At 45.0% G+C, this 26,784-nt stretch overlaps 1 protein-coding gene across 2 annotated transcripts; it reads right to left on the bottom strand.

Moving 5' to 3' along the window:
- Positions 1-3,633: 3,633 nt before the first annotated feature.
- LOC137341035 (myeloid-associated differentiation marker homolog) lies at positions 3,634-20,580 on the bottom strand. Of its 2 annotated transcripts, XR_010966943.1 has the most exons (3): positions 19,386-20,580; positions 17,670-18,167; positions 3,634-4,053 (listed from the first exon to the last, which is right to left on the bottom strand). XR_010966943.1 is itself a non-coding variant. In XM_068003882.1 (2 exons), exon 1 carries the CDS (start codon positions 20,317-20,319, stop codon positions 19,435-19,437), a length of 885 nt encoding a protein of 294 aa, XP_067859983.1. In that variant the 5' UTR covers positions 20,320-20,580; the 3' UTR covers positions 12,004-18,167; positions 19,386-19,434. The 2 variants fall into 2 exon arrangements, 1 of the variants encoding a protein (XP_067859983.1); XM_068003882.1 differs by lacking the exon at positions 3,634-4,053 and having other exon boundaries at positions 12,004-18,167.
- Between the last annotated feature and the right edge of the window lie 6,204 nt (positions 20,581-26,784).

Raw genomic sequence — 26,784 nt, forward strand, 5'->3', positions numbered from 1 at the left:
TACTTCAAAGCTACATTCCATAAACAAGACTTCCTGATCTATCTATTCTCAGACTCTTTCATGAACAGTTTATTGACAGCTTATTTACCTAAACACCCACACTGCACCATGGTAAATTGTTCCCTCTGCTTATGTTTATTACACTAGTCACTAAAGTTATTCATTAATCACTCATGGTCCATGTAGTCCCAGTTACTATCTCTTTGCACAGGCATCACTTGTAGATTGTGATCAGATATCTGAAGCAAACCATATAATCCATCCTTCCTTCTCCTCGAAACCCACTGGTTTCTTGTTTACCTTAGAAAGCCTGTTGCTCCATGACTAGTTGTAGTTATACAGGTTAGTTTGATTATTAACCCTTAACTCTCCAACATGTCCAACAATCTCGCCTCTGGTTCTTTTGCCAATTACCTTAAATCTGCATACTCTAGTTACTGACCCACCAGCCAGTGGAAACAGTTTCTCATTATTTACTCTATCAAAACCCTTCATGATTTTGAACTCCTCTATTAAATCTCCCTTAATCGTCTCTGCTTTAAGGAGAACAATCGCAGCTTCTATAGTTTCTCTATTTAGTATTATTACTTATTTATCATTTCATTTATTATTTCCCTCCCATTCATAAAACCCCACCCTCTGTCTCAGGTATAAGGTGGCTTCTTTTCCGCCCTCTTTATCTGCCCCTGCACCAGATACCAGACCCTGACCCCGAAGGCAGCGAGGTGACTTGCTCCCTGGCCTAAGCTGATGCCAAATTTAATGCTACTTTTTTAATCTGGTTGTTCGGAGATGTACGAGAGTGCCTCATGAATGACTGGTTCTCCCGTCCTCTCTGCCTGCTCAGTGGCTGAAGTTGGGAGCTCAGCACGTGGAGGAATCGTAAAGGTTAAACTCACATCCTCCAAGTTGGTGACGGTGGACATTGGTCCACACACTGGGTGCAGCAGCACCTGTTAGTGAGTTTATGTCACGAATGCAGCGACACGTTCCAGATACTCACCACAATTCTACATCACTGATGCCACAATGGAAATGAGGATGACGGCCGATGGAGAGCATAAGTCTGTTTTGTCAAAATCTGGAATCAGGATTAAATAAAATGAAAATGTAAACATGTTCCCCGCTGGGTTATTATTCCTCACTCAGTGTGAGTCATTACTGCCGTTTTCACATTAATGAGAGGTGGTTTCAGGCGGGCATCAATGTTAAAGTGATAGTTTGACTCTGGAATCGGGTCCTAATCTGACTCCCGAGCACACTAATGTCAAGCAAAATGAGACTTCCTCTAGAAGGCAGCCCGAGTTTGCACTGTGCAGTATAACTCCAGTCCAGGGTAAAGCCGCATTTTGAAAGTGTCCAGGGTGTCTGCTCCTGGGCGCTTTATAAACTCTTCAAGATGTTTAATGTTAGGAGAGAAGCCTAAACTCCCAGCTGCACTCTCCTAACATTAAAACAACCCTCCCCGGGGGAAGGTCTGAGCACATATCGAGTTATACACATCCAGAACTCCTTGGTATCTGACCTCAATACGACCCTCAGCAGTGCACCACCAAAGTATAACAGTGATACTCAAGAGGTATAGCAATGATATCTACGCTGGATCAGCAGGATGAGTATAGCAGCAACTGGAGGGGTCTCACAACCGTTACTGAGCCGGATGGAGGTGAGCTCACAGTAAAAAAAGGATTATTTGTCCTAGCCACTTGAGCAGGGCTTTAAAACTCTCCCTACAACAGTGGGGTAATTAAATACCAGCAAACCTTATTATTAACAGATATCTAAAGGAAATTACAGAACAGTTCTAATAACCTAATCAAGGGGTTCAGATGATTTATGGGATCTTTTACATCCACCCAAGAGGGCAGACGGGATTAAAGTCTCATCCGAAAGACGGCACCTCCACCAGTGCAGCACTCCCTCAGTACAGCACTGGAGTGTCAGCCTAGATTATGTGCTCAAATCTCTGGAGTGGGGTTTGAACCCACGACCTTCTGACTCAGCGGTGAGAGCACTGCCACTGAGCCACGGCTGATACCTAACGATGGAGCCGGGGTAGGGTTGGAAGCTCAGCTCGTGGTCAAATAGGACGCTGAAGTTGCGAACAGGTTGATAGCAGCACGTGGAGCTCGGTTAAAAGTTGGAAATCCCATTGTAAAATGTTAGGAACCGAACCTTATGGGATGAGACAAGGCTCCACCCACAACATGAGCCGTGCCCATAAAAACTGGGCACAATGGGACTCCATATAAAAACTGGGCACAATGGGACACCCATATAAAAACTGGGCACAATGGGACACTCATATAAAAACTGGGCACAATGGGACACCCATATAAAAACTGGGCACAATGGGACTCCATATAAAAACTGGGCACAATGGGACACTCATATAATAACTGGGCACAATGGGACACCCATATAAAAACTGGGCACAATGGGACTCCATATAAAAACTGGGCACAATGGGACACTCATATAAAAACTGGGCACAATGGGACACTCATATAATAACTGGGCACAATGGGACACCCATATAAAAACTGGGCACAATGGGACACTCATATAAAAACTGGGCACAATGGGACACTCATATAAAAACTGGGCACAATGGGACACTCATATAAAAACTGGGCACAATGGGACACCCATATAAAAACTGGGCACAATGGGACACCCATATAAAAACTGGGCACAATGGGACACTCATATAAAAACTGGGCACAATGGGACACCCATATAAAAACTGGGCACAATGGGACACCCATATAAAAACTGGGCACAATGGGACACTCATATAAAAACTGGGCACAATGGGACACCCATATAAAAACTGGGCACAATGGGACACCCATATAAAAACTGGGCACAATGGGACACTCATATAAAAACTGGGCACAATGGGACACCCATATAATAACTGGGCACAATGGGACACTCATATAATAACTGGGCACAATGGGACACCCATATAATAACTGGGCACAATGGGACACCCATATAAAAACTGGGCACAATGGGACACCCATATAAAAACTGGGCACAATGGGACACCCATATAAAAACTGGGCACAATGGGACACCCATATAATAACTGGGCACAATGGGACACCCATATAAAAACTGGGCACAATGGGACACCCATATAAAAACTGGGCACAATGCGACTGAGTTACAGGCTGGAATCTAATCAAGGGGTTCGGGTGTTTTATATATAGAATAACAGATACCCAGTGAGTTACAGGCTGAGATCTAATTGTGAAGTTCAGGTGACAATGAGGCAGAGTCGTTTTCTATTTTACAGTGAGACACACAGAGACGATTGACCCCTTTTGTCCCACAATCACAGGGAGTGCAGCAGCAAATATGTGAGATATGACAGGTCTGAGCTGCTACACCGAGTAACACAGAAAGCTGGACACCTATCTGTCATCGTCCTTCTGCGGTAGGGGACCCTTCACCTGAGTTTCAGCTCAGGCTCATTCGCCATACATTTCCCAGCAATTACATAGTCCAGGATCCTACATCCTGAATTGTTCTCATTCCCTGACTGCTGGGTGTTCAGTAGGGTTACTGGAGGTCACGGCCCAAGTAGCTCTGGTCATACGGAACATTTATTCTACTGCCAAATAACTGACACAGGCAAAGCACATGTACCATCAAAGGAACAAGGCGACATTCGGCAGAATATAAATTCCAGCCCTACAAATTATAGGGAAATTCAAGTAGAACATTAAAGGGACATTTGCATTCTCCAAGAGGGAGCGTCTCCATCAGTACGCCTTTTAAAGATCCATCAGCTAATATAATTATCGTAAACTCTAACTCAGTTCACTGCCTCTCTCTATCACTTTCTATTCATTGTTTTGACCATTGAGTGTTGAAGAGATCATCATTAGCTGGAAGGGAGAGCTTTAATGCAGCTTTGCAAGTCAACCACACAGTTCAAAGGACAAGATCACTGCAACACCCCAGGTCACCGACTGACTTCATCTGCTGATTCAGTTTCCCTGCACCGTTTGGTCGCCCGACATGTCCCTCCTTGCAACGCACCTGTGCCAATTGGAAAACAAACAAGCTCTTAATTACCCGATTGGATGATGTTTGACGAGCAGCCTTTTATCCCGGTCTCCAATATTTTTATAACTAATAAATGTTCAAAGAAAATGAAAAAAATCTCTCACAATTTTTTTTAATGTCCCTATGATTTTTCTCCCGGATTGCTTGTAGCAGTCTCCTGGAGATTAACCGTTAATTCCTGGAGACTCCAGGATAATCCTCCACATGGCAACCCTCCACATGGAGGAATAAACTGCCAACGGGGTGGAGATTTTCACTGGGAGGATAACTGTAGCTGTGATTTATTTAGGATTTGTGCTGGTTCTTTAATGAATGTGTTCCTACTCCCCCGCCCAGTATGAGCACATCACTTGCTTACGGGAGCTGCTGGTTTCCAGGTTCCTCCCTGACTAAGGCCTACATGCTTTCCTCAGGCCAAGGATATGGCAGGGCCAGAACTCTACAATGGACAACAGCCCCAGGAACATACGGACAGGAAAAGACCCACTGGTCCCATCTAATTGCGATGCCTTATGTGTCATAATACAGACACTGCCCAACAACAACAACGACTTGCATTTATATAGCGCCTTTAATGTAGTAAAACGTCTCAAGGCGCTTCACGGGAACGTTATCAAACAAAATTTGACACCGAGCCACATAAGGAAGTATTAGGACAGGTGACCAAAAGCTTGGTCAAAGAGGTAGGTTTTAAGGAGCGTCTTAAAGGAGGAGAGAGAGGCGGAGAGGTTTAGGGAGGGAATTTCAGAGCTTAGGGCCTAGGCAGCTGAAGGCACAGCCGCCATTAGTGGGGCGATTAAAATCGGGGATGCGCAAGAGGCCAGAATTGGAGGAGCGCAGAGATCTTGGAGGGTTTTAGGGCTGGAGGAGGTTACAGAGATAGGGAGGGGGCGAGGCCGTGGAGGGATTTGAACACAAGGATGAAGATTTTAAAATCGAGGCGTTCCCAACCCACTCGGAAGTTGTGAAATCTCCAGGGAGAGGCAGGAAACCAGATTAAAAACCCAGGCCAATTATGGAAAAAATCTGGAAAATTCCTCTGCAAATGACCGCTCCAGGTCATAGGAATTCCCTCCCTAAACCTTGCCGCCTCTCTCTCCTCCTTTGAAACACATTTTCAGCGTCGTCAACACTGACTCTGCACTTTAAGCACCTGATTGCACCTGTGCTCTGCAGAAGATTCTGGACTGTTTTATGAAGCCGTCGACTTTGAGCTAAGACTATATCCCTAATCGTGGGTAGTGCTGCTTGCACACATCCCATCTGTCTCTACGAGCACCACTGTGCTCTGCCTCAATTGTGCCTCGCAGTGGATGTGGTGTATATAAGTATTTGATCCCTAAAACATAATTGGCTTATATTAGTTCCTCAGCAATTAGTTTAGCCGATGCAATAATGCATTACACCCACATTCAACGGACTGCGGATGGCACAAATGTGCAGCAATTACAGCCAAGATAGGTTAGATTCCACGATGGGTGTTAACCTGGAGTTCACAGTGCTGCAGGGAGACTGATTAAGCAATAGTGAAACAGCCCCTCCCACCTTGTTCATAAGAAGGCTGGTGTGGTTAATACAATCAATGGGATATAGATGGACCAACACTGTGTTTTGTCATGCCTTCGTTCACATTTACAAGTCAGAAATAAACTGTTAATTACTTATAAATGCCCGAAGTTTATTACCATGTAAAAAAATCACATTATGTCTCTGATCATTTTCTTTCCTCTGTTTGAAACTACAATAACAACCAAACCTTGTATCTTTAACGTAGGCAAAGCATCCAAAGGCATTTCACAGGGGGTGGTGGGGGGGGGGGGAAGGAATGGAGACCACTGAGCCTTAGAGAGTTAAGAGCTGACTGAAGGTTTTGTTGAAGAGAAGGGTTCTCATGAGGCTTTTAAAGGTGGAGAGAGAAGCAGAGAGGGGAAGGCATTTAGGGAGGGCTTCGGGAGAGCAGGGCCGAGACAACTGATGGCCCAGGCACCAAAAGTAGGGGGAAAAAGAGGGAGGGGCACAGAACAACAACAACTTGCATTTATATAGTGCCTTTAACGTAGTAAAACGTCCCAATGAGCTTCACAGGAACGATTTTCAAACAAAATTTGACACTGAGCCACATAAGGAGATATTAGGACAGGTGACCAAAAGCTTGGTCAAAAAGGTAGGTTTTAAGGAGCGTCTTAAAGGAGGAGAGAGAGGTAGGGAGGCGGAGAGGTTTAGGGAGGGAATTCCAGAGCTTAGGGCCTAGGCAGCTGAAGGCACGGCCGCCAATGGTGGAGCGATTAAAATCGGGGATGCGCAAGAGGCAAGAATTGGAGGAGGGCAGAGATCTCGGAGGGTTGTAGAGCTGGATGAGATTACAGAGATAGGGAGGGGGTGAGGCCATGGAGGGATTTGAAAACAAAGATGAGCATTTTAAAATCGAGGCGTTCCCAGACCAGGAGCCAACGTAGGTCAGCGAGCACAGGGCAGAAGGGCAGAGTTAGAGAACTGGAGAACACAGAAAGGGTTGGAGGAGGTAGGGATGAGATAATGGAGAAGTAAATGTCTATTTTTCTTCATAATTGATGACTCACTAATGGAATTGTGTGATGCCCAGATTTGATATATGCAATTCCTGAGAATGTGATTTTGTTAGTGGAAGCAGGAAAAATAGCCAGTCACAAGGCACCTATAAAAATAAAATGACCCTTCACATTCAGGGGTGATGTGAGGAGGCACTTCTTCACACAAGGGGTAATGGAAATCTGGAACTCTCCCACCCCTCTCTGAAAAATCTGTTGAGGGTGGGTTGAATTGAAAATTTCAAAATTGAGATAGATAGATTTTTGTTAGGCCAGGGTATTAAGGGATACGGAGCAAATGTGGGTAAATGATGTTGCAGTGTAAATCAGCCATGATCTAACTGAATGGTGGAACAGGCTCAAGGGGCTGAATTGCCTACTCCTGTTCCTATGTTCCGATGTTCCTGTGTTCCAAGCAACTAATGAACTACTTAGCTAGTGCAAATGTTAAAAAGTTCGTTAATCCAGGGATGGAGTGTGCACTTATGGATAAGAATGGATCCATAAAATGTGAGTGTTTCACAGACCACTAACAAATAAACTACAGTGGAGAAAAGTGAGCAGATTTTTGATGGGAAGTTAACTCTCAAACATGATAAAGAGGTAGCCATGATGTGGAAATGCCGGTGATGGACTGGGGTTGACAATTGTAAACAATTTTACAACACCAAGTTATAGTCCAACGATTTTATTTGAAATTTACAAGCTTTCGGAGGCTTCCTCCTTCCTCAGGTAAATGTCCGGTGTTCCTGACATTTACCTGAGGAAGGAGGAAGCCTCCGAAAGCTTGTAAATTTCAAATAAAATCGTTGGACTATAACTTGGTGTTGTAAAATTGTTTACAAATGATAAAGAGGCTAAGAGGAAGCACAATGTCTGGCTGGAAGAAGTTACTTTGAAATGTTCCCCTTTATTAAACTCACTTAACTCTTGATTACTTGAAGGGAAAAAATTTACAGGGCTCTGGGGAAAGAGCAGGGGAATGGGACTAATTGGATAGCTCTTTCAAAGAGCTGGCACAGGCACGATGGACCAAATGGCCTCCTCCTGTGCTGTACCTACTGTGGTACTATGAACTCCAAATCTGAACTTGAGAAAAATACTGATATTTTGATTTGATTGTCCAGCGGTGGAATGCTGCGTGAATTTATGAGTAGTGATTTTAACAAACAAAAATCAGCTTTTTATCTCACTGTTCGCTGATGTCCATGAATCTATTGTTGAAGGGGCAGTAATCCCCAGAGCAATGTGAAAAACAACAGTGTCCTGGTCCATTCATGTGGGGCTGTGTTTTCTCTTTCTGGAATTAGCAGAGAGAGAAAATACAGCCCCACATGAATGGACCAGGACACTGAGTGACATAGAATTTACAGCACAGAAACAGGCCATTCGGCCCAACAGGTCTATGCCGGTGTTTATGCTCCACGCGAGCCTCCTCCTACTTCATCTAACCCTATCAGCATATCCTTCTATTCCTTTCTCCCTCACGTACTAATTTAGCTTCCCCTTAAATGCACCTATGCAATTCGCCTCATCCATTCCATGTGGTAGCAAGTTCCACATTCTAACCACACTCTGAGTAAAAGTTTCTCCTGAATATTCCCTGTTGGATTTATTAGTGCCTATCTTATATGTATGACCCCTAGTTTTGGATGCCACCACAAGTGGAAACATCTTCTCTACGTCTACCCTATCAAACCCTTTTATAATTTTAAAGACCTCTATTAGGTCACCCCTCAACCTTCCCTTTTCTAGAGACAAGAGCCCCAGCCTGTTCAGTCATTCCTGATAGTTATAACCTCTCAGTTCTGGTATCATCTGTAAAGGTGAGCTCTTGCTCCCCTTGCTGGTCGGGGAAAGTTAGCACCATGCAGTGCCCTCTTGCTGTTTCTTTCCTATTTCCTATTTCTCTCCTCTACTTTTCTCTCTCCCTCTTTCAACTCTGCAACCTTGACAGCCCGACAGCCGGGAATTGCTGCGCGCCCTCGGGGATCACATGCTCTTTCTCGCTGCTCATTACCACCTTGTAACCTTTGCACTCCCATCATTTGAATTGTGAAACCCACCTCTAATCTGCACCTAGTGCAGGAGTCCCATATAATGTGAACTACTTTAGAGACGGAGCTGCTCGGAGCTCCACGAGGTCCTGGGATCTTAAATCAGCGTTGCACACTGATTGAAGCTATTTTCTCCCTACTTTACATGATTCCAGGGTTCGTTATCTGCGCCTGCGCTAACTCCTATACCAAGATGGCGTCCGGTGCACATCACACTGGAAACATGCGTGCGCATCCAAGATGCCATCTTGGACGTCAGAGAGGCCGTGTAGTGCCGAAACAACGGGCGCTACACGGCCCAATTTAGTGCCCTTATTATCTAAACAGTATGTGGCCCCCTTATTTTTCCTATCAAAATGTAATACCTCACACTTAACAATGTTGAAATTCATTTGCCAATTACGTGCCCGTTCTGCATGTTTATTAATGTTTTCCTGTATTTTGTCGCAGTCCTCCTCGGTATTAACTATACCCCCCAATTTGGCGTTGTCCGCAAATTTTGAAAGTGTACTTCTGATTCCTGAGTCCAAATTGTTTATGTAAATCTGATGATGTACTGTTTAACATGACAGGAGCATTATACCATGTAGCACACAATGGATTATTCTGCTGCTAGGGTGTTCCTTTGTTTAAGTGGCCTGTCCCTTTTAAGGTCCAACGCTGTAGGTCAGCGCAACCTAAGGTCAGAGTTTGACTGGCCTTTGGTGAGGGAAGTTTGCAGATTGAAAGGTGTTTAGTAACATAGGAACAGGGGGAGGCCATTCAGCCACTTGAGCCTGCTCCGCCATTCAATTAGATCCTGTCTGATCTGCACCTCAACTCCATTTAGCCGCCTTTGCTCCAGATCCCCTGATACCCTTACCCAACAAAAATCTATTCATCTCAGTCTTGAAAGCCCCAATTGACCCCCAGCATCCACAGCCTTTGGGGGGGAGCGAGTTCTAGATTTCTATTGCCCTTTGTGTGAAAAAGTGCTTCCTGATTTCACTCCTGAATGGTCTGGCTCTAATTTTAAGATTATGTCCCCCTTTTCTTGATTTCCCCACCAGAGGAAACGGTTTCTCCAAATCTACCCCATCGAATCCTTTTAATATTTTAAACACCTCAATCAGTTCACCCCTCAATCTGCTGAACTCAAGGGAAGCTTGCAGTTAGTTCTGTAGATAAGAAAAAAAAATCCCCAGGGAGAAATGCCTGGCTTTTATATGGATAAAAAGATAAATATAAAAAGAGTGCACCTGCTATGAAGTGTTAAGGAAGCTATGAGCACCAGTAGTAGTATCATCCTAGTGCATCCTTGACAAGTGCCAGGCAATGACCATCTCCAACAAGAGAGAGTCTAACTACCTTCCCTTGACATTCAACAGCATTACCATCGCCGAATCCCCCACCATCAACATCCTGGGGGTCACCATTGACCAGAAACTTAACTGGACCAGCCACATAGATACTGTGGCGACAAGAGCAGGTCAGAGGCTGGGTATTCTGCGGCGAGTGACTCACCGCCTGACTCCCCAAAGCCTTTCCACCACCTACAGGGCACAAGTCGGGAGTGTGATGGAATACTCTCCACTTGCCTGGATGAGTGCAGCTCCAACAACACTCAAGAAGCTCGACACCATCCAGGACAAAGCAGCCCGCTTGATTGGCACCCAATCCAGCACCCTAAACATTCACTCCCTTCACCACCGACGCACCGTGGCTGCAGTGTGTACCATCCACAGGATGCACTGCAGCAACTCGCCAAGGCTTCTTCGACAGCACCTCCCAAACCCGCGACCTCTACCACCTAGAAGGACAAGGGCAGCATGGGAACAATACCACCCGCATGTTCCCCTCCAAGTCACACACCATCCCGACTTGGAAATATATCGCCATTCCTTCATCGTCGCTGGGTCAAAATCCTGGAACTCCCTTCCTAACAGCACTGTGGGAGAACCTTCACCACACGGACTGCAGCGGTTCAAGAAGGCGGCTCACCACCACCTTCTCAAGGGCAATTAGGGATGGGCAATAAATGCTGGCCTCGCCAGCAACGCCCACATCCCATGAATGAATAATTTTTAAAAATAGGCCTCCTGCCTCCTCTCCTGTGTTCAATGCACAGTATACCCGAGTGTTCACCATGTGTGTGGCTTACAGGCTGTGTTCTACCTGGATGAATGTACACTTGTGATGCCATGGTTTTGTGGCACATGCATATGTAGACCGGTCCTTTTTTTCCCATAATAGGTGTCCCAGCCGAGCCTGATCTTGTCCTCGCCCGTCTTTTACACACTAGACGTAGGGATCACTCGAGCACGATCCAGAATGGGAACCCCGCCTGATTTCCCCTCCTCTCCCCACCCCACCAGTCGAAGTAGCACTGAGGTAGGGTTGCCAACTCTGATTCGACATATTCCTGGAGGTTTCATCACATGACCTCCCGCCCGGTCAAACAGCATTTTTCCTCCATATTCAATATTTTTATAACTAATAAACAAAAGTGTTCAAAGAAAATGAAAAAGGACACAATATTTTTAATGCCCCAATGATTTTTCCCAGCAGTGTCCAGGAGATTAATCTTTAATTCCTGGAGACTCTAGGACAATCCTGGTGGGTCGGCAAACCCTATGCTGAGGCCAGTTTTGCCCCTACTGCCACTGGAAAATCGGGCAAGGTGTGTAATGGGCGGCCTATCCGACACTGCCCGTTTTACACTATCGCCAAAAGTTGTGGTCAGAGGGCCAGTTGCGAGGAAGCTTCCCCGGGGGGAGGGGATGGAAGGGGACAGGCAGGGAGGGGAGAGTGTAGGGAGAACCAGAGGGAAAGTTGTCCCAGATCACTCTTGCACACTTCCTAGTGGGCGGTTACAGAGCAGCCTTGGCAGAGGCCTGTGGCTGCGTCTCCTGCTCACGCCGTCCAGTCAGTGGGTGGCGAGTGGTGACGGGGGAGATGGGACCTCGAGAGCAGACAAAATAACTAACAAATGGGAATGGGAGGAAAACATTAACAGAAAAAAAAACACATCAGACGCAAGGGGACAGCTTGAAAGGAAAATTTTTAAAATCAGACAGACCATAACACCTCCTGCCTCTTCTGGGAAGGGAGATTAAAGAATCCCAATAACCTGCCAAGTTTTAACAGCAATTGCAAGTAGTCTCCTTTTGTTTACTTGGAGTAAAGTTATAACCACTTTCTTTCCACACCCACTGATCATTTCACTATCGATAACCAAGTGATAACCTGCTGCAGTTTGCCTTTGGACCACTAGGTGGGGCAAAGGTTCATAACAGAAACAACATGAACAGTTTGTGAACTTGGCATTAAAATGTCTTTATTTGAATTGGAAAAAGACTCTTCATTGGTGCACTGGATTAACTTCATTGTCTTTTCGCCTTTGATTCATACCAGCCCAGGCTGTTGCGGTGAAGATCTCCCCAGTCGCTGATGGCTGTAAAGATCTCCCATGTGTGATGGGTTTGGGGGATAGTCTAAATCCAGGACAAACCTGGCCATAATGAAGCACTAACTGACAATTTTATTTGGAGAATCTGGAGTGGGAAATGGAAACACTTGGGGGCAGATTTTCAACTTGGTGCTCAAACGTAAAACTGCCGTTGCGAATTAGCCGCCCGTTATAGAAACCGCCCGATTTTTATCTGCCCCTTAGATGCCTTTATCAGTGCATAGATGGAGAGAGCTTTACTGTGTGGAATCCATGCTTTCCCAAGCCCTGGGAGTGCTTGCTGCTGACCTCAGTAATTTTAGCAAAGTAAAGAGTGAAAATACGGGTGCAAGGACAGTAGTGAGCACGAATAGACTGTTCACCTGTTCTAAGGATATACCTTTCCCTCCAAAAATGGATTAACAAACACCAGCGAAACACGAGAAAGAAGGAACTTGCATGGTTTTTAGTGCCTTTCCTGTCCTCTGGATGTCTCAAAGTGCTTCACAGTCAATGAGTTATGTTTGCAGTGCATTCACTGATGTTATGTAGGTAAATGCGGCAGCCAATTTGCACACAGAGAGATCCCACAAACAACAAGTGAGATAAATGACCACTTAATCTGTTTGTGGTGGTGTTGGTTAAGGTAACGAATGTTGGCCAAGGACACCGGGAGAACTCCCCAGCTCTTCTTCGAATAATGCCATGGGATCTTCAGGCAGACGGGGACCTTATAAAATCATAGAATGGTTACAGCACAGAAGGACGCCATTCGGCCCGTCGAGTCCTTGCTGGCTATCTGCAAGAGCAATCCAGTTAGTCCCACTCCCCCACCCTTCTCCCGTAGCCCTGCAAATTTTTGTCTTTCCAGTACTTATTCAATTCCCTTTTGAAAGCCATGATTGAATCTGCCTCCACCACCCTTTCAGGCAGTGCATTCCAGATCATAACCACTCGCTGCGTAAAAAAGTTTTTCCTCATGTCGCCTTTGGTTCTTTTGCCAATCACCTTAAATCTGTGTCCTCTGGTTCGCGACCCTTCCGCTAATGGGTAAGTTTCTCTCTATCTACTCTGACTAGACCCCTCGTGATTTTGTACACCTCTATCAAATCTTCTCTCAACCTTCTCTGCTGTAAGCAGAACAACCCCAGCTTCTCCAGTCTATCCACGTAATTGAAGTCCCTCATCCCTGGAAGCATTCTAGTAAATCTTTTCTGTACCCTCTCCAAGGCCTTCACATCTTTCCTAAAGTGCAGTGCCCAGAATTGGACACAATACTCCACTTGTGGCCAAACCGGTGTTTTATAAAGGTTCATCATAACCTCCTTGCTTTTGTACTCTATGCCTCTATTTATAAAGCCCAGGATCCTGTATGCTTTTTTAACTGCTTTCTGAACCTGCCCTGCCACCTTCAACGACCTGTGCACATATACGCCCAGGTCTTTCTGTTCCTGCACACCCTTTAGAATTGTACCATTTAGTTTATATTGTCTCTCCTCATTCTTCCTACCAAAATGTATCACTTCGCACCTCTTTGTGTTAAATTTCATCTGCCACGTGTCCGCCCATTCCACCAGCCTGTCTGTGTTCTCTTGAAGTCTATCACTATCCTCCTCACTGTTCACTACACTTCCAAGTTTTGTGTCATCTGCAAATTTTGAAATTGTGCCCTGTACACCCAAGTCCATTAACATATATCAAGAAAAGCAGTGGTCCTAGTACTGACCTCTGGGGAACACCACTGTATACCTTCCACCAGTCCGCAAAACAACTGTTCACCACTACTCTCTGTTTCCCGTCACTTAGCCAATTTTGTACCCATGCTGCCACTGCCTCTTCTATTCTTCGGGCTTCAGCTTTGTTGACAAGCCTATTATGTGGCACTTTATCAAACACCTTTTGGAAGTCCATATACACCACATCTACCGCATTGTCCTCATCAACCCTCTCTGTTACCTAATCAAAAAATTCAATCAGGTTAGTTAAACATGATTTGCCTTTAACAAATCCGTGCTGGCTTTCCCTTATTAATCCACACTTGTCCAAGTGACTGTTAATTTTGTCCCAGATTATTGTTTCTAAAAGCTTCCCCACCACCGAGGTTAAACTGACTGGCCTATAGTTGCTGGGTTAGGGTTAGGGTTAGGGTTTATACTTACACCCTTTTTTAAACAAGGGTTAATGTCTCATGCAAAGGACACCACTTCGATGGTGTGGAGCTCCCTCAGTCCCGCACTGAAGCCTTGTTAACAGTCACTAATGATAAACTCGTGCAACATTCCATAGCTGCATAGCCAAACTGAAAAGTGAGTGTTTTACTTCAGGTCAGAAGCTTGCACATTTAACAGGGCAGCAGATTTCCAATCTTCACCGCAGCAGCGAATAGTAGAGAGGAGCTTTCCACCATAGAACAAGAGTGCAGCAGATATTGAACTTAACAGTGTCACATGAGGGGTCATTCAAAAGAAAGAAAAGACTTGCATTTATATAGCGCCCTTCACAACCCCAGGGCATCCCAAAGTGCTTTACAGCCAATGAAGCATTTGTGTTGAAGTATAGTCACTGTTGTAATGTAGGAAACGCGGCAGCCAATTTGTGCACAGCAAGCTCCCACAAACAGCAATGTGATAAATGACCAGATAATCTGAGGGTTTTTTTAGGTGTTGGTTGAGGGATAAATATTGGCCAGGACACCAGGGAGAACTCCCCTGCTCTTCTTCGAAATAATGCTAAGGGATTTTTTACGTCCACCTGAGAGGGCAGACAGGGCCTCGGGTTAACGTCTCATCCAAAAGACAGCACCTCCGACATTGCAGCACTCCCTCAGTACTGCAGTGCAGTGTCAGCCTAGATTTTCGCAACTGAGCCACACTGACACCATTCAGCACAACATATCTGCTCCCAGGCTGCCTCTAACAGCGGTACTAACGAGAGGTGACTCACGACATGTGTTGCACCCCATCTCACATCTCCTCACCGATTCACTGCATCTGCTGCTCTCACATTGAACACTGGGATTTTTTTTTCCCACTTGTTATTCCCTTTGTTAAATCCAGAATTTTTTTGACCACAAACTTTATGTTCTATTTTTGAGCTGGTATTTGACCCAATTTGTGACCCAAATTCAGGAGAAAAATAAAACCCAAATTCATTTACCGTAATAAACTTTCTATTGTTGGTTGGGTCAGATCGTATTTAACTGTGCCGTCTCAGTTTATTTCATCTAACTAAAAGTGAGACTGCTGGAGGGCAGGGTGGCAGAAGGATCGGTGCAGTTTCCTGAATTGCAGGCTATTTGTACAGTTGATTCATTCTCGGGATTTGGGCGTCGCTGGCAAAGCCAGCATTTGTTGATCGTCCCTGGTAGCCCTGAGAAGGTGGTGGTGAGGGGCTTTGTCGAGCCGCTGCGGTCCATGTGGTGAAGTTGCTCAAACAATGCTTGTGGCGTGTTTGATACAACTGAGTGGCTTGCTAGTGCCACTCCAGAAGGTAGTTAAGAGTCAACCACGTTGGTGTGGGACTGGAATCACAAAAGTTCTGGATTTAACAAAGAGAATAACATTTATATAGTGTCTTTCATGACGCCCCAAAAGCTTTACAGCCAATTAAGAACTTTTGAAGTGCAGTCACTGTTATAATGTAGGAAACGTGGCAGCCAATTTGCACACAGCAAGGTCCCACAAACAGCAATGTGATAATGACCAGATAATCTGTTTTAGTGACGTTGGTTGAGGGATAAATATTGGCCAGGACACTGGGGAGAACTCCTTTGCTCTTCTTCGAAATAGTGCCATGGGATCTTTTACGTCCATCCTGAGAGGGCAGACGGGGCCTTGGTTTAACATCTCATCCGAAAGACAGCACCTCCAACAGTGTATCACTCCCTTAATACTGCACTGGAGTGTCAGCTTAGATTTTGTGCTGATGTCTCTGGAGTGGGACTTGAACCCACAACCTTCTGACTCAGAGGCGAGAGCGCTACCAACTGAGCCACGGCTGATATTTTTTTATTCGTTCATGGGATGTGGGCGTCGCTGGCAAGGCCAGCATTTATTGCCCATCCCTAATTGCCCTTGAGAAGGTGGTGGTGAGCCGCCTTCTTGAACCGCTGCAGTCAGTGTGGTGAAGGTTCTCCCACAGTGCTGTTATGTAGGGAGTTCCAGGATTTTGGCCCAGCAACGATGAAGGAACGACGATATATTTCCAAGTCGGGATGGTGTGTGACTTGGAGGGGAACGTGCAGGTGGTGTTGTTCCCGTGTGCCTGCTGCCCTTGTCCTTCTAAGTGGTAGAGGCTGCGGGTTTGGGAGGTGCTGTTGAAGAAGCCTTGGCGAGTTGCCGCAGTGCATTCTGTGGATGGTACACACTGCACCCACGGTGTGCCGGTGGTGAACGGAGTGAATGTTTAGGGTGGTGGATGGGGTGCCAATTAAGCGGGCTGCTTTGTCCTGCATGGTGTCGAGCTTCTTGAGTGTTGTTGGAGCTGCACCCATCCACGCAAGTGGAGAGTATTCCATCACACTCCCGACTTGTGCCTTGTAGGTGGTGGAAAGGCTTTGGGAAGTCAGGAAGTGAGTCACTCGCCGCAGAATACCCAGCCTCTGACCTGCTCTTGTAGCCACAGTATTTATGTGGCTGGTCCAGTTAAGTTTCTGGTCAATTGTGACCCCCAGGATGTTGATGGTGGGAGATTTGGCGATGGTAATGCCATTGAATATCAAGGGGAGGTGGTTAGATATAGGCCAGACTGGGTAAGGATGGCAGGTTCCCTTCCTTAAAAGGACATGAGTAAACCAGTGGGCTTTTATGACAATCCGATAACTTCATGGTCACTTATTATTTCCAGATTTATATTTTTAAAACTAAATTTAAACTCTCAAATGCTGTGGTGGGATTTGAACTTATGTTCTCTGGATTATTATTGCAGGCCTTGGGATTACTAGTCCAGTAACATAACCACTACACAATCATCACCACAGTATTAACAGACTCTCTTAGGCCTGGCTGTGGAGGAGATGCTGCCATTATGTTGAGTGTGAATCTATGGTTTTAACACTTTGGTCGTCTATCTTTGCGAATTAATAGACATTCTAGTTTCTGAAGGTGCTAATCACAACATCTTGTTTCATCGCTGGTCTGTGTACAGTCCATCCAGGTCAGTTAGGGACTGTTACACGAGCGGTTAATTTTACAGCTGATGAAATTACTGTACCCGTGCTAACAAACCGCTTGCCCACATAGGAAATAATGGAGGGAAAATTCTGGTACATAGGAATCACCACTTGTTCTAAACAAGCATCAACTGTGGGTGGTTTAATAGGAAAAAATTGTGAAAAGACCGAACAGTGACTGGGATATACATACAGTGCGTGTTTTATAAGAAGTTCATGGTTTACAGCTTAGGTGAAGGAATAAAAAAGGTCGATCTTCGGCTCACCCCAACAGAAACAAAATACCCCTATATATTATCAGGGCGATAAGGAGTGCCAGAGGTCAAGGGTCAAGATGTGGCACCCAATAGACAGAGAGTGGCACTCACCTTGAACATTATGAAGGGGGGTGCAGATCCTGCCCATTGACTTGGTTAATTCCAATAAGTTACATTAAATCACACCATCCATTATATATAAATAACAAGGAGATTTCATCCAGATTTCATCCAGACCTCGATGTCACTTTATACAGATATTGTGATGCTCAGATAATGTTCAGCATCCTCTTGCACCAGAACTGATAGCGTTTAAAGCAAATAGAGTCCATCGTTTTCTGCGTCACTCTTTAAATGAACATCCTCCTCAGATGGTGCTGTCAATTATCCGTGGGTCCTGCAGGCAATTGATCCATTCCTCAACCAGCCGTCAACACTTCACATGAGAAGCCACGGTCTTGTCTGAAGAGGGAGATTCAGTGGCAGAGGATGATGGAGATTGTACGGATCACAGATCCCAGATTTAAGGGAACCAGGGAGCAGGTCACCTGCATTCGGGATCATCCATCGAACCATCTGGCAAACAGGCAATGTCATCGAAGGAAGCTCCTGAAACACATGAAGGGGCACGTCAGCTGGGATTCCCCCCTTCAACACCGCTCCCTACTCCACACAAAGGGACTGTCCCATGGGCAAATATACCAGGCCAAGTATGGTATTCAGGTCAGGCAGGGGAGGTGGGGAAAGTGAATTGTACCAAGAAGAGGGAAACGAATCAGTTATGAGGGCGAAGGGGAAGGGTGACGGAGGAGGCAGAGGGAGGGAGGGGGAAATGGGGGTGAGGAAGGGGATGTGAGGGAATGGAGGGAAGGGGAAGGAGGGGAGAATACGAGAGGAGGGGGAAGAGGGAGAGGAGGGAGGAGGAGATGGGGTGCTTTTGGACTGGGCGAAAGGGTTCCAATCACGTAAGAAAAACTCCAAACACCTAGGTATTGGTCAGTAGATAACTGAAGGAGTATAATAACTGTGGGAGTGTAATAATTGTGGGAGTATAACAATTGGGAGTGTAATAACTGTGGGAGCGTAATAACTGTGGGAGCATAATAACTGTGGGAGCATAATAACTGAAAGTGTAATGATGTGAGTTTGTAATAACTGTGAGGGTGTAATAACTGTGGGAGTGTAATAATGTGGGTGTGTAATAACTGTGAGTGTAATAACTGTGGGAGCATAATAACTGTACCAAACCACAAATGCAGGTGTATAACATATTTGGTGTATAATAAATGTGAATGTGTAATGTTTTGTGGGTATATTATAAATGTGAGTATATAATAACGTTATGTGCTTGTAATAAATGTTGCTATATAAATATGGGTGTATAATAAATGTTGCTACATAACAAATTTGGGCATATAATAAATGTGGGTGTATATTAAATATGGGTTTTTAATAATGTGTGTATAGTAACATTTTTAATATAATAAATGTTACTTTTTAAGCATGGGTATAATAATAAATGTGGATGTATAATTCATTTGGCCATAGAATAAATGTTGCTATATAATAAACATGGGTATACGAATAATTATACTTGTTTAATAAATGCAGTTGTATAATAAATGTGAGTGAATAATAAATGTGTATAATAGATGTGGATGTATCATAAATGTGGTGTATAATAAATCTGGATGTATAATAAAGCGAAAGTTGGATGTTAAAGAACTGCTCCAGACTAACAAGAAAATTGAGAAGTTTGCCACACCAGCCGGGTTTACCACCGGGCAATGTCGTTAGTATATTCAAGAGAAAGAAATGACATCTTACCCTCAGATCATTTCACAAGTTGCAGTGTTTGGATGTGATTTGCAGAATCTCAGTTTCTAGGGCAGGTCAACTTGATGGAATAAATTAGATCGGCCACATAGGCCAGCAAGTTCACACCGGTCAGGAATGCAGACATGACCATCTGGTTCTTTGGACAGTCCATTTGCGGGCAACCTGTCACGATGTCGCTTTGTCGGCTCAGGTGCAGAGCCCAGTTGACCAGCACGGCGGCGTACATCAGCACGGCCAGCGTATTGAAGGCAACCAGGAGCCTGGCCAAGGGGACCGGACAGCGGCCTCGGCACTCCCCGACCATCATCACTATGACAACCAGGGACATGAAGGCGCATGCGCACAGAGCGGCGACGCACAACCGGAAGCCGAGGGAATCTGGGATGGCACCGGTTGCCAGAGAAACGAAGAGGACGCAGGCGACAAAAACTTCCAGAACCTTCAGCAGCCCCGGCCCGGTCGCCATGTAACCGCCGCGGTCGGCCGGCTCGGCCTTGACGATGTAGACCTCGGCCGAGTAGGCTAGGAAAGCCAAGCAGGAGCAGATGGTGGCGGCGGTCTGGTAGGAGCAGGGCGGGCGGCCCCAGGGCCGAGGGCAGCCGACGGTCATCACCATGAGCGGGTAGGTGACGGAGGCGGCCAGGTTCATGAGGGCGGCGAAGGCGGCCAGGGTGACGGGCAGGTTCTTCCAGGAGAAAGGGAGGAGGCTGTGGAACTGAGTGAACTCCACCAGGAAAGTCACCAGCGTGGCGGCGAAGGAGAAGCACCAGGTGAACATGGCGAAGGCGGCGAAGGCGCTGCTCCGGGCGGCTCCGCTCGACGCCGCCAGACTGAAGGCCGCGCAGCCGAAGAGCACCTCCAGCACCCGGACCACGGCCTTCGGGGAGGTCAGGTTGCTTATGTCGCTGAATCTCACCGGCATTTCGTCTCAGCCTAATTCCTCCACCCGCCTCCCCGCCCCCCCCCCTCTCCTTTGGCTAATATCTTCCACACCGATCTGCCGCCGTCCAAGAAGCCGGTCGTTCTTGGAATGTTTTTGGAGCGATCAAGGTTCAAGGAAGGGGCAGCAGACACATTTCACTTGTGAAAGGAAAATAACCCAGTAGTAACCTGCTATGTGTGTATATACTATATAGGGGAGGGGGAAGTTGGGTGCATACATTTCCTGTCTCGCTGGAAAGTATGAGCGAAATGGTGTCTATACCTAATGCGGTGACCTATTTACTAGCCACAATAGCAATGCTGCAAATTACAATAAGGCTTTAGGAAACCGCTGTTTGAGAAACATTGGTACAGGAGTCTGATCTTTCCAACACGGGACAACTACCAAAATTATCTCTTAAAAAACATACGAAATTGACTGGCAGGAGAAGACCAGCTAGTCGATCAAGCCTGACTCACACCGTGATGGCTGGAGCATCATGAATTGACACTTCCCACCCACATCTCCTCCTGCAGCCATGCAATCTCCTGGCAGAGGGTTTTTTTTTTAAAAAAGAGGAAAATCCCAGGGCCAATAAGGGAAAAAATACTCCAGAAAATTCCTCTCAGGCTATCTAAACCAGTTCAGGAGGTCGCATGGACTAAGCGTTATCAAGATACTTACCTTCCATATGAGGCCATCTCTGCCTCAGGTCCAGCTCCCTGGTCAAAGAGAGTCAGCATCCACCGTACCTGCTGGCAATGTATTCCAGAGGCTCACTATTATCTGGGAAAAGAACTGCCTAACATCCCATCTATCCCTATTCTTACATAGTTTAAATGTTACAAATAAAAATGCTTGCCATGTTTATCACCCTTCAAGAGATTAAAACTATGATAAAACATTTTTTTAAAAAGATCACTGATAGATTGTGTGTGTTTATAAAATGAGGATGTTTTCGTTCCCTGCGAGACAGCTTAATGTTTGTTGGACTAATTGTACACTATTGCTGCATGTTGTTGCACCAGTGCATGAAGCCACTGCAGTAGCTGGGCAGGTGGGTGATGTTGTTTGGGCACCCCATTATAGAAAGGACATTTGAGTCCCTAGTGTAGATTCAACAGCCAGAGATGGAATACTGAAGTTCTGAGGAGAAATTTGAGATACTGGGACTGTTTACACTGGAGCAGAGAAGGCCAAGAGGAGATTAATTAGAGTTTTAAAAATTTTTTAAAACTGGTTTAGATAGTGTGAATAGGGGAAAGACTACTTCCTCTGGGGAGGGCAAACAAGGCAAGGGAGCACACAATAAATGAGAGGATCTCGAGAGGTGTAGAGGAACAAAGGAACCTTGGAGTGCATAGCCACAGATCCCTGAAGGTAGCAGAACAGGTAGATAAGGTGGTTTAAAAAGGCAAACGGGATGCTTTCCTTTATTAGCCGAGGCATAGAATGTAAGATCAGGGAGGTTATGCTAGAACTGTATAAAACATTGGTTAGGCCACAGCTTGAGTACTGTATATAGTTCTGGTCACCACATTACAGGAAAGATGTGATTGCACTAGAGAGAGTACAGAGGAGATTTATGAGGATGTTGTCAGGGCTGCAGAATTTTAGATATGAGAAAAGATTGGATAGGCTGGGGTTGTTTCCTTTGGAACAAAGGAGGCTGAGGGGAGATTTAATTGAGGAATGTTAAAATTATGAGGGGCCTAAATACAGTGGATAGGGAGGACCTATTTCCCTTAAGAGTGGTCAGTGACCAGGGGGCATAGATTCAAAGTAATTGGTAGAAGGATTAGAGGGGAGCTGAGGTGAAATCTTTTCACCCAGAGGGTGATGGGGGTCTGGAACTCACTGCCTGAAAGGGTGGTAGAGGCAGAAACCCTCATCGCATTTAAAGGGTACTTGGATGTGCACTTGAAGTGCCATAACCTACAGGGCTATGGACCAAGTGCTGGAAAGTGGGATTAAGCTGGATAGCTCTTTTTCGGCCGGCAGAGACACGATGGCCTCCTTCTGTGCCATAACTTTCTATGATTCTATAGTTGGAGTCAGTGCCGAGGGGTCATCAATTTAAAAATTGTCACTGAGAGTGATGAGAGAAGTTTAGAGAAATTTCTTTATACAAGATTGCTGAAGGATCGAATGCTTTGCCACAGGTTGAGGCAGACACAGTTGCTTTTTTAAGGGAAAGTTGGATAAATATTTGAAGCAGAGAAAGATACAGGAATATTGGGAGAGAGCAAGGCCATTTGGCCCATTATGTCTGTGTTAGCTCTAACAAAGAGTTAACACAGACCTGATGGGTTGAATTGCCTCCTGTGTCGTAAACTTCCAGGTCTTAAACACCAACCCCCACCTCAGGATCTCAACTCCGTTCTCTGTGGGGAAGTGTTGAGCTGAGGTCGAAAGCCTCTCTATGGAGAGAGGGGAAAATCAGAAAACAGGGGTTGTCCCAGGCCTCTATCAGTAGGTTGCTCATCTGCCCTCTCAACTGCAGTGGTTAAACCGGAGAGAGCAGAGGGGAACTGAAGATGATCAGGAGAATTTTACCCTCACAAACAAAAATTACCAACATGTTTATTAGAGATGCTTCAGCACACCCCACACACCTCACCTCTCCACACCTCTCGCACCTCACCTCTCCATACCAGCTGGACTGATGCACAGGACAGAAAAGCCTACAATTCCCATCACACTGGCTCTCAAGCTGCCTATGGGACAAGATCAGACTGCACGTTGATGGCTGATTCTGCTCGGTCTGCACCCCACATATAACAGAGTCCGTGGTTAAACCCATCCTATTTCCCCTCTCTCCAGGTGGCAGGCAACTCGCCTGCTTCCTTCACAGCTCTGATTGAGACCCAGCTCTGTCCTGAGTACTGGTCAATGTGGATTAATTGTCAGCAGTGTAATAATTAGATTACTTGTTCTTTTTTAATTAATTTTTAAAAAATTCATTCTCAGGGTGTGGGTGTCGCTGGCACAGCTGGCATTTGTTGTCCATCACCAGTTGCCCTGTGAAGGTGGAGGATCTTGAACCACTGATAGCGGTTTGATACAACTGAGTGGCTTGCTAGGCCACTTCAGAGGATAGTTGAGTTGGCCACATTGGTGTGAGACTAGAGTTACATATAGGTCAGACCACAAAAGGACAGCAGGTTTCCTTCCCAAAGGACATTAGTGAACCAGTTGAGTTTTTATGACAATCTGACAGCTTCATGGTCACTTTTACTGATCCCAGCTTTTATTTCCAGATTTTTTTTTTAACCAAATTAAAATTCTCAAACTGTTATGGTGGGATTTGAACTAACATACTCTGCATTATTAGTCCAACATAACCACTTCTGTGAAGGCACTGTGAACAGCAAGCTGTGGTTTCACAGTGATGGGGGAAATGAACCAGTGGAGGAGGCAGGTGTCATGACTTTATGCTGCGAGTGGTTTACAATGAGCTGGCCACAGATGCCCTTAACTTGACCGAGCTTCTGCAGCAACACCTCAGCTCAATTCTGCTCGACGTAACTTGTATTTTTATTCTTAGATTTTTCATGCCGATTATCCATTCCAACAGTATTTTAAAGATGTGTGAGTGGCATAGCGAGGAACAGACTGCCTTTTCAGCTCTAGGACCTGATTTCTGAACTGACAAAATAAAAGTCCTACATGAACTGAGTTGGCACTCAGTCCTGTTCCCACAGTCAACAGGCCAGAAGGATAGAGGAAGTGGAAAAAAATCACACTGGTGTAAAAAAAAAGACTTGTATTTATTTGGCACCTTTCACAACTTCAGGGCATCCCAATGTGCTTCACAGTGATGCCCCCATGCTCAAATAACCCACCAACGCTCTATCTATTCACCCACATGAAAACGGAGTGGGGTGAGATATCACAGGGTGGTTGGTGCCTGAGGAACACCCCAGTAAGAGGAGGGGAGGGAAGGAAAGATTTAAAAGGGGGTGGAGGGGAAAACTTTTAAAAAACAGGTTCCGAGTTGAATGGAAAATAAAATTCACACTCCTATTATCAATCAACATCTGAAATGTGGGCTGTTGATATGTTTCGTTATCTCCATTTTTGTACTCAGGAAAAAGAAGATAATTGATAACACGGTCTTTTATCGGGCTTTGGAGCTATACTATATGACAGACAAATCAGACCGCTGATGAATTAGCAGTAAAAACCTTTGACCTCAGGAACCTGACGTATGGAGATAGATTTAGCAGCGTTATACCCCAAGACACCGACCCAGGAAACTAGCAACAGCTTCGGAAAAAGTCTATGGTCTGGTTTTTCCTCACAGCTGGTCCTGCTCCTGTTCTGCTGCCGTAAGTGCAGTGGAAACCTTTACATAGGAAGATATGTACAGGAGTAGGCCATTTAGCTCCTTGAGCCTGTTCCGCCATTCAATGAGATCATGGCTGTTCTGTGACCTAGCTCCATCCACCCTCCTTAGCCCCATATCCCTTAATACCTTTGGTTAACAAAAATCTATCAATCTCAGATTTAAAATTAACAATTGTGCTAACGTTTGCAGAAGAAGTAAAAGTATTTCCTAACTTCACTCTTGAAAATCCTGGCTCTTAATTTTTGGCCTATGTCCCTTAGATCTAGACTCCCCAACCAGCAGAAATAGTTTCTCTCTACCCTTTCAGTTGTTCTTAATATCTTGAAAACTTCGATCAAATCTCCCCTTAATCTTCTAAATTCCAGAAAATACAACCCCAGTTTGTGTAATCTCTCCTCGTAATTTAATCCTTGGAGTCCAGGCATCATTCTAGTAAATCTACGCTGCACTCCTCCCAAGGCCAGTATATCCTTCCTAAGGTGCGTTGCCCCAAACTGAACACAGTACTCCAGGTGTAGTCTAACCAGGGCTTAGTATAGCTGTAGTATAACTTCCACCCCCTTGTATTTTAGTCCTCTAGATATAAAGGCCAGCATTCCACTAGCCTTTTTGATTATTTTCTGTACCTGTCCATGACATTTTAATGATCTATGTACATGGAGCCCTAAGTCTCTTTGGACCTCCACTGTTTCGAGCTTTTCACCATTTAGAAAGTACTCAGATCTATTTTTTTTAGGTCCAAAGTGGATGACCTCACACTTGCCTACATTGAAATCCATTTGCCACAGTTTTGCCCATTCAGTCTATTAATCTATTTAATCTATTAATATCTCTCTGTAATTTTATGCTTTCATCTACACTGCTTACAGTGCTACCTATCTATGTGACGTTGGCAAACTTGGATATGTGGCTCTCTATCCGTTAGTTAATAAATACAGTGAATAGTTGAGGCCCCAACACAGATCCCTGTGGGACACCACTAGTCACATCCTGCCAATTTGAGTACCTGCCCATTATCCCTACTCTCTGTCTCCTGCTGCTCGGCCAATTTCCTAACCAGGTCAATAATTTGCCCTCAATTCCATGAGCTTCAGTTTTAGCTAACAGTCTCTTCTGAGGGACTTCATCAAATGCCTTCTGGAAGTCCATATAAACAACATCCATAGACAGTCCCTGGTCCACTACTTTAGCCACCTCTTCAAAAAAATTCAATCAGGTTTGTCAGGCATGACCTACCCATTACAAATCCATGCTGGCTTTCTCTGATCAGCTGAAAATTTTCAAGGTGTTCAGTCATTCTATTGTTAATTATAGATTCTAGTAATTTCCTGACAACAGATGTTAGGCTAACTGGTTCTATAATTCCCTGGTTTCCCTCTCTCACCTTTATTAAATAGCGGAGTGATGTGCAATTTTCCAATCTAAAGCAACTTGAATCGAGAGAACTTTGGAAGCTCATAGTTAGAACATCTGCAATGTTCTCACTGACTTCCTTTAAAATCCCAGGATGGAAATCATCTGGCCCTGGAGATTTGTCACTCTTGAGTGCCATTGTTTTCTTCATTATTATTAATTTGCTTATGTTAATTATGGTGAGTATTCGTCCCTGATTCAAAATTCGTTTCCTTGGGGTGTCTGGCATGCTATCCTCTTCCTCTACTGTAAATACTGATGCAAAATAATTATTTAACATGTCCGCCATTTCCTTATTTTCATTTACACTATCACCATGATCAGTTTTTAAGGGTCCCACATTGCTCTTGACAACCCTCTTTTTCCTAATATAATTGTAAATTTTTTTTCTTGATTTTGATATCCCTTGCACGTTTCTTTTCATACTCCCTTTTCGTAGCTCTTACTATCTGTTTTGTCACCCTTTGCTGTACTTTGTATCTCTCCCAGTCACCAGAATCTGTGCTATTTTTTTGTATTTTCGTATGCTTTTTCTTTTAGTTTTATGTTGTCCCTTATCTCTTTTATCATCCATGGCTGTTTTTTTTGGCAAGTAGAGCTCTTGCCCCTTAAGGGTATAAATTGGTTCTGTATCACATCAAATTCTTTTTTGAACACCTTCCACTGATCTTCTGTCATTTTACCCATTAACAGATTTGCCC

The sequence above is a fragment of the Heptranchias perlo genome, chromosome 23 (genome assembly GCF_035084215.1).
Source record: "Heptranchias perlo isolate sHepPer1 chromosome 23, sHepPer1.hap1, whole genome shotgun sequence".
Lineage (NCBI taxonomy): Eukaryota > Metazoa > Chordata > Chondrichthyes > Hexanchiformes > Hexanchidae > Heptranchias > Heptranchias perlo.

Coding starts and splice junctions, on each gene's coding strand:
- LOC137341035 (XM_068003882.1), bottom strand. CDS start 20,319: ATGCCGGTGAGATTCAGCGACATAAGCAACCTGACCTCCCCGAAGGCC.